The 12,018-nt window shown below is 41.3% G+C and overlaps 1 protein-coding gene across 2 annotated transcripts in view; it reads right to left on the bottom strand.

Annotated features, from left to right (window-relative positions):
* Positions 1-12,018, bottom strand: part of LCMT1 (leucine carboxyl methyltransferase 1) — a 53,300-nt gene that overhangs the window by 4,766 nt on the left and 36,516 nt on the right. For both annotated transcript variants that reach the window (XM_060124696.1, XM_060124697.1), the window contains 4 exons: positions 11,134-11,236; positions 6,764-6,884; positions 3,388-3,489; positions 1,875-1,966 (listed from right to left, as the gene is read on the bottom strand). In XM_060124696.1, the coding sequence (XP_059980679.1) occupies positions 1,875-1,966; positions 3,388-3,489; positions 6,764-6,884; positions 11,134-11,236 (418 nt within the window). The remainder of the gene's footprint in view (positions 1-1,874; positions 1,967-3,387; positions 3,490-6,763; positions 6,885-11,133; positions 11,237-12,018) is intronic.

The following is a 12,018-nucleotide window of genomic DNA, read 5'->3' as shown; positions in this document are numbered from 1 at the left end:
AATCAACAGGCCTGCCTCTGGTTTCTTTTCATACGGAGTATCTGGCAAAAGCCCTTGACAAATGTAGACACAAACTATGAGGCATCTGCAGAGCTGGGAGGGCTGGTCGGCCTGGGGTGGACAGACCGAAGCCTGTCCCGCCTCTTTACCCACCTCTGTTAGGACAAAGGCTGCTGTTTGCAACGTAACTAAATGCCCAGCTATAGACATTACTTTTTAATTACTTTAAAATTATTATTATCAAGGAAACAACCTAAGTGTCCATTGATGGATGAATGGATAAAGAAAATGTGGTATATATACTGAGATTTACAATGGAGTATTATTCAGCCATAAAAAAGAATGAAATCTTGCCGCATGTGACAACATGGATGGACCCGGAGGACATTATGCTAAAGGAAATAAGTCAGAGAAAGACAAATACTGTAGGATCTCTCTTCATGTGGAATCTAAAAGAAAACAAACAAACAAACAAAACAATTGGTAGGTGCTGGAGGTGGGCGGTGGGAGGGCAGGCAGGCAAAATATGTGAAGGGGGTCAAAAGGAACAAACTTCCGGCTGTGAAATACGTAAGTCACGGGGAAGTAACGTACAGCATGGTTATTATAGTCAATAATGCTGTATTGCATATTTGAAAGTTGTTAAGAGTAAATCTCAAAAGTTCTCATCACAAGAAAAAAAAATTCTGGGAAAGTAGTGAAGATTGCTGCCATGTCCTGCCTGCCATTTGCTGCACACGGTGGGGTATTGCTGCAGGACCTTGCTTCAGATGTGATGGCCTGCGCTATGCAACCACTGGAAACTTCTTGCTCATCATTTGCCTGAAATCTTGGCTTGTGTTCACCTTTTTAAACAAAAAATATGCACCAAAAATGCCCACAAATTCAGCTACTAAATCTCCTTTAAAGATCTTCTTTAGAAGATCTTTTATTCTTTGGACTAACTGTGAAGAAACTGATGGAAGGTTTGTTTATTATGTTCTAAATGGAGTTTTGTTTACTACTCAAAATAAAGTGGTTCTCCTTAAAAAAAAAAAAATCCTGTATGTGCAGTGACCGATGTAACTGGACTTATTGTTATCATTTCACAATATATACAAACATCGAATCATTATGTTGTGTACCTGAAACTAATGTTGTCTGTCAATTACACCTCAATTTTAAAAACTGTTATTAATATATATCCACACATAAATAACAGGTACCACTAAACAGGATGTGGTAACCCTGAACATCTTGACATGTAGATATAAATACAATCTATTGCTAAGCTTTTGAGAGGATGGTGGTTTACAGATCAATACATGTAATATCACTCTACTGATTCAAAAAATATAAATCTATATACTGATAAATATTTATCTTTATATACACATAGAAAAAGAATACACCCCAGCTCTCTCTGGAGGGTGCTACAGCGCTCACAACTGCTCTATATTTCATGCACTTTACACTGCTCAAAAATTGTTTTAGTAGAACAACGAGCATGTATTTCTTTTGTAATGAGAGGAAAAGTCCACTTAAAAATCCATAAGCAGACTTTTCCCCCTTTAGGAGCCCTTGGGCAACGTCATTTTCCTGCTTCTCCAAAACACAGGGATTGTGCAAGATTTCCACTGCAGAGGTGTAACTGCTTATTTCAACTAAGATAATCTGTTTGGGCATAAACCTTATCTTGGCAAATAGCTAATAAGTTACTCTCAAGGAGCTATCAATGTTTAATCTACATTAGCAGCAGTTTAACTTGTTTCAAAATAAGTCTAGTTCAGGGTTGAATTTTTTTTTGTTTTTGTTTTAAACATTAAAGGATACAGACAATGATGCCTTTACTTCACAGTTATCTGCCATGGAACAAACTCTTGCCAATCCCATACCTGCTCACTTCGGCACGAGGTAATTTGCTGTACAATTCCATCATGTCAATGGCTGATGCCGATTCCCACCCACTTGACAGGAGCCGTTCTTTCTAAAATGTGCAGTGGAGAGAAAGGGAGAGGACAACGTGCTGTCATATGACCCGAGACACTCTTCACGCACACAGAATTTCCCTCGGAGGACTCCTCTTTCAAAAGTCCACCGTGGCCACTATCATCTTTCTTTTTTTTTTTTTAATTTTCCCATTTTCTATACTGAACACGCATTGTTACAATGGGGGAAAATGCATACTAAAGTATAATACTTAAAGAGAAATAAAGGAAGAAACTTTTCTATAAGCAACAGTTTTTTAAAGTACCCCAGTGGTAATGTGACACAAGCCATGTAAAAACTAACGTATTTAAATGGGGGCAGGGGTGGGAAGTGTCACTTTAGCAAAAAATTTTCAAAGGTGGGGGAGTGCTGGGGGCGGGAACTATTACAGGTTCCAAGAGATTTAAGGGATCGATCAGTCAAGTACAAAGTGGGAACCATGTTTGGATCCTGATTCAAATACACCAACTATGAACATTTTTTTAGACGACTGGGGAAAACTGGAGATGAATTGGGTGTTAGGTGCTATGAAGGAGTTCGTGTCAACTTGTAAGGTGTGATAATGGTATCATCATTATCCTGGGGGGTAGAAGGTCCTCATTTTTTTTTTAATTTATTATTTTATTTTTGGCTGCTCTGGGTCTCTTTTTGCTGTGCGCGGGCTTTCTCTAGTTGCGGCAAGCGGGGGCTACTCTTTGTTGCGGTGCGCGGGCTTCTCATTGCAGTGGCTTCTCTTGTTGCGGAGCACGAGCTCTAGGCGCGTGGGCTTCAGTAGTTGTGGCACGCAGGCTCAGTAGTTGTGGTTCGTGGGCTCTAGAGCAGAGGCTCAGTAGCTGTGGTGCACAGGCTTAGTTGCTCCACGGCATGTGGGATCTTCCCGGACGAGGGCTTGAACCCGTGTCCCCTGCATTGGCAGGCGGATTCTTAACCACTGCGCCACCAGGGAAGCCCAGAAGGTCCTTATTGGTAGGAGAGTCACCTGAAGTATTTATGGGGAAAATGATATACTGTCTGGGATTTGCCTTAAAATATTCCAATGACACCACCAACAAAAATTTGGAGGCGGGGGGATAAATCAAACGATAATGACAAAATGTTATTAAATTATTGAAGCTGGCTGATGGAATATGGGTGTTCATTTTAACTATTCCCTCTGCTCTTATGTTGTTTGAAAAACGGCATAATAAGAAGTTAAGATAATAGGGGGTCGGAAATGTAAATCTGCATCTTCCATACCAAGATGGCAGGACAGGGCTTGGATTTCCCCCAGCACGATGAACCAGTAGCCCACGTGGAGCCCTAGCTGCCCGGAGGCAGGCACTCATGAGGGACTCTCACATTCTCTTATCTGTGAAGGGAGGGTGCCCTTTCTCGGTTGGCTAACGTTACAAGAGGATGTCCTGGTCTCTGCCCTCTGACCTGAGACTCTAACGACTTGCAGGTCTCCACTCCCGCCAGGTCACACTGTCGTCTCCGCAGGTTCTCAATCATGATCTGCCCAAACCGGTCATCCATGTTCACCTGGGAAGGGACAGAGGAGGCTGGGCACTGCCACAAGGATCTCTTTGTTTGTTAAATATGCAAGATTAAAACAACATCCTATTTCTAACCAGTCAAGGCTGATAATACCAACTGCAGGTCACAGAATCCTGAGTGCCATGCTGATGGAGTAGAGCCCCTCGAAAGGCAATTGGGCAGTGTCCATCCATTGCAAACACTCAGTCTGGGATCCAACAATTCCACTGCCAGCAACCTGTCCTATAGATAGACTCACACGTGAACGCAAAGATGCGAGCACATTTACTGCAGCATTATGTATGATAGGAAGAATCTGGAAAGAACTTAAATACTCATCATTTGGGGTTAAATTAATTCTGGCATGTTCATATAATGAAATACTATATAGCTGTGAAAACAGGAAAGGAAGATAGATGGATAAACAGACGGACAGATATGAAATGATCCCTAAGATAAACTCTTGAAAAGTAAGGTACAGAGGAGTGTGTGTAGTGTGCTCCCATCTGCCTTTAGGGAAAAAAAAGAAGAAACTCTCTCCACATTTATATATGCATAGGAAAATTCTGGAATACAGCAAGGTTGCTTCCCAGATTAGAGGCTGAGGTCTTGGGTAGATAAGAGACTTACTTTTCTTTGTCTACCCTATCGAACTATATGATTTTTTGTTTTATTCTGCATGTGGCATTACTTTTTGAATAAAAAACTGGTTTATAAAACATAATTTATATATGTGCACAACTGTCACAAAAGAAAATATTGTGTACATAGGAATTCCCTGGTGGTCGTGGATAAGAGTCTGTGCTTTCATTGCCGAGGGCGTGGATTCGATGCCTGGTTGGGGAACTAATATCCCACAAGCCGCATGCAGTGAGGCCAAAATATATATATATATTATGTGCATTATTGTATTGAGAGCATATACACTGTTATTTTGTCATATACAAGGTATCTAAAATTCAGCACTTTAACAATATATGAAGTGATTCCCGGATTCAAAAGCCAACACCAACGCCAACGCTACAAGACAAAATCCAATGTTACTCTTTTTTAGGGGGATGCATAAGGCTTATGTGGCACTAATGATAGGATTGCACACTATTCACTCAGGATACAAGCATATTTGTGAGCACAAACTCCTTCATTTTATTGCCTAGGTTTGAATCCTGGCTTGATACTTAATAGCTGTGAGGCTGTGAGCAAGATGCCTAACCCCTTGGTTCAATAGTCCTCTTACCTGTAAAACTAGGATAGTACTAGTACCCACCTTGAGGGTTGTTGTGATGATTAAATAAGTTAATATATATGAAACTCAAAGAATAGCGCCTGCTATACAAGTCATCAGGTTCAAAGAATGTGCAATAATTATCATCATTACTGAAATAACCGTCATCCATATGGTTTTGTCATTTAACCACTAATTAAAAAATAATACATGTTATGTGAGCAGTTGACAAATGTGAGGAGGAGGATTCTGTACTTGTTAGGGAAGAACTGAAGTAAGTTAAAAGTCTGTTCACAGAATGAATGCTGGGTAGGCTTTAGCCCCATCTAAGGACAGCTGCGGCCGGCACGCTGGGGACTGGTACATTCTCAGGCCGGCTCCAAGTGACAGTGTCTCTAGTCGAAACTCACTTAGCCCACTGTCTCTCACATGATGCTGACTAAAGGTCTGTTGAATAAAAGAATACAAAAATGAAGCAGAGTGAATGAAATGGTACACATCCGAAACGTGTGGAAACAAGGGAAGTGGAATTCCTTTTCCCCCGGTATGGTATCCTGAAAGCAAAGATAGGTCACCAGGATTTATCCACATCAATACTAAAGACCGATGAGGCCAGCTACCATTATATCCATTCACTAGGACAGAAGACTGAGTCTGAGGAATGCCTCCAATTAAACAGAAAAGGAAGAAAAATCAAACAACCAAGAACCACCTATACAGGAACCTGGACTGGGTAAGGGGTGGGAAGGAGGCCAGGAGATCAAGGTCTAGCCTTAGACTTCTTCATAGCTACGTGACATTGGGCAAGGTCCTGTACTGCCCTTATCTGTAATAAAATATAAAAATAAAATAAAATGAGGTAAAAAACAAAATAAAATCAATAAAGCTAAACTAAAATAAACAATAAAAGGAGCTAAAGTGTATTCAGTGCTTATCATTAGTCCACTGCTGTTCAACATCTCATGAATTCCCATAATAATCCAGAGAAGCAGGTATTCTTTTTTTTTAATGAATGCACTTGCCACATTTAATCTGAATTATTTAGACTTGAGAGGTAGGTATTCTTATCCTAGGTATCTACGTATCTAGATACCTAGATACCTAGGTATCTAGGTAGGTATCTCTCTTTATCAGAGAGATCCAAATAATAGCTAACTTAATAATAGCTTACTTAAGAGCCAGGCAATGCTGTAAATGCTTGTGCACCTATTAACTCATTTATTAATTATGAAGTCGGGATATTATTATCCTCACTTTTCTGATGAGGAAGCAGGCACAGAGAGGTTAAGTAACTTGTCCAGGTCACACAGCTAGGCAGCCTGCCTCCAGAGCATGGACTCCCAACCACGAAGCAATTCTGCTCACGTCACACAGTCAATAATAAGAGCTAGGGCCAAGATTCAGATCCAATCTGAATTATTCCGAAGCCCTAAAACATAACCCCTTTCGGCACTGGATCAAAGGAGAAAAACAGGGAGCTCGTGGGTCAAGCTCAGTGATTTTAGGAAGTAGGAAATTTTACATTAAAATCCTGCATTTCTAACCTTTCTTGAAAAACTGGGAGTTCAGGCAACTCCAGGCTCACTGCACATGGTAACACATGGATGGCTGGAACTGAATAGTGGGCACCCCATGAAATGGGACATGGGTGCCCCAGTTCACCACAGTCCCCATCACTCCACACTATATAACACCTAACCAACTGCCTGCATCTGCATCACTACCTGTCTCTGAAGGCATCTGAGTTTGCTACCCCTACACTGATGATAGCCAAAATTCCTTCCATCAAAATCTATGACTTTACAGGAAACACAATGATAAGAACTCGAACAACTTTCTTAAAGGACAAGACAGAAGTTCCAAAAACTCTGGCTAAAAGTTGGCCGGCAGTCAAGAACTCAGGAGTACTACGTTTGCGGGAACCGATTAATAAAGGAGATATGTGAGTGGAGGCAAAAGGAAAAGAGTAAGTGAAAACATTCCGAGGGTGCTCAGATAGAGAAAGCCACCACTGGAGTCCCAAGCAGAAGGCAAGTTTCTCGTGCTTCCTTTTACCTGTTCGTAGTTTATGAACATGGCAGTCTCAAAACTCTTGGCTGCCCACTTGAGAAGGTTTGTAGACTGCTCCGGAGTCATGTAAACCAGCACACACTCAGCTATCAGGAGGGTTGGCAATCTTAACGAAAGACAAAAAAGGCACATAAATATGTTTTCACCAAAACGGGACTCTCAAATTGCATTCACATTACAGGCAGGGCACTTCATACCCCAGGAAAACCAGAAGCACTAGTTTTCACATAAACAATCAGTGCACGGGGGCCCAAAGTTTTACACTGTAAAAAGGTGAGCAATCAGCAATGAGTTTTGTCTTGCTGGTGAAAATGTGTTAAATGTGTGTGGTAAACTATAAAAATAGCTAGAGTCTTCCCTACGGTGCACCCACAGTGCGGCGATGTGAACCCGCAGATTCTCCCACTCAGGAGGTGAAGCTTATTTCCCTTCCCCTGGAATCTGGGTTAGTCGTGTAACTTGCTTTGGCCAATGGAACAGCAACAGACAGGATACAAGCAGAAGCTCGGAAATGACTTACACACTGGTGCTTGCTCTCTTGCTGCACTTGGAAACCTGAAACCACCATGTGAATGAACCCAAGCTAGCTTACCACTGGAGGGGAGGTCCTGTGGATGAGAATGAGGCAGCCCAGCTGACCTGCCCACTGTCCACACATGAGTGAACCCCAGGGCACATCACCTAAACCTGGCCCCCAGCAGACGAGCCACCCACCTAAGCCCAGGCCAGGTAAAGACGGCTATATGGGAGTTTTTTGTATTATTTTTGTAACTTTTTTGTAGATTTGAATTATTTAAAAATGAAGTTAGACATTTTTACAATATATTTTCTAAGAGGTAGCCATTAGCAATATTAAAAAAGAGGATTAATATTTTTCAAAATATAAGTGAAAGAAAAGCAAAGACAAGACAGTCCATAAAGGAAAACAGAATACAAATGAAACCACAAGGAGGAATACACAATTCGAATACTTGTTTCAAAAATTGTTTTTCATCCATTTTATAGATCTCCAAAAGCAAGGCAAACTTCCCTATCAACAGCTAGCCCAATTTATACCCAATTACTTCCCTAACCTTCCAGCACATCTGCCAAAACAGATGGTTACTGCAACTATAGTTAGAGTCAGAGGCAACTGACTCAGGGCCTATCACGTGCCAATTCCTGTTCAACTGTTTTTGCATGCTGTTACTTGATCTTCAAAACCATCTTGTGAGATAGTTTTTAGCCCAGTTAATAAATGAAAACACTAAGGCTCAAAAAGATTTAAAAAAACAAAAAAAACCACTCCCCCCTATTAAACAACTAGTGAGCAGGAGAAGTAAGACAGAAACCCAGGGTGAGATTCTAAGACTCGTGCTCTCCTCATTCTGAGAGGGCTCCAGGCCCATCGGTATCAGCTTTAACCAATCTACTGCTGACTTCACAAACCCATGTGCCCCCAAGAAATCCAGTGGTGTCCTTGAAAGTTAAGACTTCCCTTCAGCTAAAAGAAAACACACTACTTGCTCAACATCGCTAATTATCAGAGAAATGCAATTCAAAACTACAGTAAGGTACCACCTCACACCGGTCAGAACGGCCGTCATTAAAAAGTCTACAAATAACAAATGCTGGAGAGGGTGTGGAGAAAAGGGAACCCTCCAACACTGTTGGTGGGAATGTAAGTTGGTGCAGCCACTATGGAAAACAGTATGGAGGGTCCTCAGAAAACTAAAAATAGAGAGTTGCCATATGATCCAGCAATCCCACTCCTGGGCATATATCTAGACAAAACTCTAATTCAGAAAGATACATGCACCCCTACGTTCATAGCAGCACTACCCACAATAACCAAGACATGGAAACCAAGACATGGAAAGTCCATCGACAGATGAATGGATGAAGAAGATGTGGTACATATACACAATGGAATACTACTCAGCCATAGAAAAGAACGAAATAATGCCATTTGCAGCAACATGGATGCAACTAGAGATTACCATACTAAGTGAAGTAAGTCAGAAAGAGAAAGACAAATACCATATGATATCACCTATTTGTGGAATCTAAAATATGGCACAGGGCTTCCCAGGTGATGCAGTGGTTAAGAATCTGCCTGCCAATGCAGGGGACACAGGTTTGAGCCCTGGTCCGGGAAGATCCCACATGCCATGGAGCAACTAAGCCCGTGTGTCACAACTACTGAGCCTGTGCTCTAGAGCCCACAAGCCACAACTACTGAAGCCCGTGCGCCTAGAGCCCATGCTCCGCAACAAGAGAAGCCACCGCAATGAGAAGCCTGCACACCACAATGAAGAGTAGCACCCGCTCGCTGCAACTAGAGCAAAGCCCATGCACAGCAACGAAGACCCAACGCAGCCAAAAATAAATTTAAAAAAAAAAGGGCACAAATGAACCTATCTATGAAACAGAAACAGGCTCACAGACAGAGAGAACAGACTTGTGGTTGCTAAGGTGGTAGTGGTGGGAGGGACGGACTGGGAGTGTGGGGTTGGCAGATGCAAACTGTTATATTGATATATAGAATGGATAAACAACAAGGTCCTACTGTATAGTACAGGGAACTATATTCAATATCCTGGGGTAAACCATAATGGAAAAGAATATGAAAAAGAATGTATATATGTGTATAACTGAGTCACTTTGCTGTACAGCAGAAATTAATACAACATTGTAAATCAGCTATATTTCAATTAAAAAATAAATTTAAGAAAACACACTACATTCTGCAATCAGTGAACCACCTAAGGGTCTCCCCAAAGGAAAAAAGAAACACAAATACTCTTTACAGTGTATTGACCTTACTTCTGAACACCTGGTGAGACAGACTCAGACAATAAAGCTGGAGTGACAACACTGGGTCAAGTAGAGCTGTCCCTGACATTTGAGCTGGTGGAAATGTAAATCCTAAGAATAACAACCTGGTTGATGATTCTAGACTAAACACGTAAGCAAGAACTTCAAAATGTAGAGGTAACAGCCATCACTGTGCTGAAGTGTTAGGAAGACCACTTTAACCCCCTATACTTCCCACCCCTCCATCGCCCAAAGCTCACCTGTATTTGCACCTGTCCTTACCCTCCTTCCTGCCCTCTCAGAATAGAGAGTGTTTCTCTTCCCTCATACGCTAGTTAACCTCAGTCCATGCTCTACATACTCCCTTCCCTCTCCTCCAGCAATGATTTCCCTTGTTGCTAATTTCCTTCATCATTTGCCACTGATTCCTTGCCTTCAATTTATTCTTTAAAATAACTTTCCCTTTCCCTTACCTGCCTTCCAAACCTCTCCCTTGAGTTACTCACCTCAAATATCCTTGAAAGTGTCATCTTCACCTATATTAGACCAGGTGGATATGCCTTTTCCTCCCACTAGCTCTTTATCTATTTGACCAGCATCGCTGTGCTAAAACCCCACATCTCGCTCCCCTCCTCTGCCTCCCAAAGGTACCCACTCTCAAGAATTTGGTGTGAACCCTTCTGGTCCATTTTAAAAATACTTCTGTTACGTATATATGTAATCATGAAAATACAGTATTCGGGGGGAGTTTGATTTTACACATTTGGTATCACACTCTGCAATTTAATTTTTAAAAAGTCAACATTAAGTTTTTGAGCTCTCGCTGAAGTCACATGCATTTTACATAGCATTCATCCATTCTCCTCCTGATGGACGTTTAAGTTGTTTCCAATTTTCTGCTACTAAAAACAGAAGCTGCAATGAACATCCTCCTTGTACATACATGTAGACCTTCTCGGGGGGACACACCCAACAATGGAACTGCAAATTCATATGGTACTGACAATTTTACTAGATAATTCCAGATCATTCCTTGCAATGGTCACACCAAGATCACTCCCACCAGTGGTGGATGACCATTCCTTTTCCCCCCGATATCCTTGCCAACACTTGATACTGTCAGACTTTTACATTTTTGCCAACTTGGTTGTAGTAAAACAGAATTTCATCTGATTACTACTTAAGTTCAATACCTTTTTAATATGATACCCTCTTTCCTCTTTGAGCTGCCTGGTGATCTATCCTTTGCCCATTTTTCTACTGGACATTTTAAAAAATAGTAGGTATTCTTTATATACCCTGGATGCTAATCCTTTCTTTATATGTTACAATTATATGTTTCTATGCATACAATTATCTTCCCTCAAACTTATATTAGTAGTCAGTATTTTACAAAAGCAATACAGGTGGTTCTCATGGGAAAACAGACTCAAGGAACATTGCTTCTCAGAAAATTTCAGAAAACTACTCTAAGTAGCATTGAAAAAAAAATGGTACATGTTATCATGCTGTACCTCCAACTGGCCTTATCTCAAAAAGAGGTTAAAAAAAAATCTCACTGTGTATTCATGTTACATTTCTTTAGTTTCTCTTCCAGTTCATGTATATCTCGGAGATCTGCTCCAATGATGGCATATCTTGTTGAATCCAATATGTGCCCATCTGTAAATGTAAGAAGAGATTATAATTTCAACAGAAATTGATCAAGAAGAGATTATAATTTCAATGGATGTGACTTTTTCAAAACTAAAGTAAATGTATTGTTTTCTCCATTATAAAAATGCATGCTCGCGCTTCCCTGATGGCACAGTGGTTAAGAATCTGCCTGCCAATGCAGAGCACACGGGTTCGAGCCCTGGTCCGGGAAGATCCGGACATGCCACAGAGCAACTAAGCCCGTGCTCCACAACTATTGAGCCTGCATTCTAGAGCCCGCGAGCCACAACTACTGAGCCCGTGTACCACAACTACTGAAGCCCGCACGCCTACAGCCCGTGCTCCACAACAAGAGAAGCCACCACAATGACAAACCCGTGCACCGCAACAAAGACTAGCCGCTGCTCGATGCAATTAAAGAAAGCCCTCGTGCAGCAATGAAGACCCAACGCAGCCAAAAATAAATGAATGAATGAATAAATAAATAAATAAATCTATTAAAAAAATAAAAATAAAAATCCATGCTCATTATGGGAAAAAAAATCAGGTAAGAGGGTGAAAATTAACTAAAAATCATACCTTCCAAAGACAACTATTAGTGTTTTAGTGTATAACATTCTAACCTTTTTTCTCTGTGCTTAAACTCCTATACACAACACGGACACATCCTCCCTCTCTTCCTCTCTCTCCCTCTCTCTCTCTCCCTCTCTTTCTCTCTCTCTCTCTCTCTCTCTCTCTCTCTCTCCCCCTCCCTCCCTCCCTCCCTCCCTCCCTCCCTCAAACGTGCG

This window comes from Lagenorhynchus albirostris, chromosome 15 (assembly GCF_949774975.1).
Source record: "Lagenorhynchus albirostris chromosome 15, mLagAlb1.1, whole genome shotgun sequence".
In the NCBI taxonomy this organism is placed as follows: domain Eukaryota; kingdom Metazoa; phylum Chordata; class Mammalia; order Artiodactyla; family Delphinidae; genus Lagenorhynchus; species Lagenorhynchus albirostris.
This window is presented reverse-complemented; position numbering and strand designations above follow the sequence as displayed.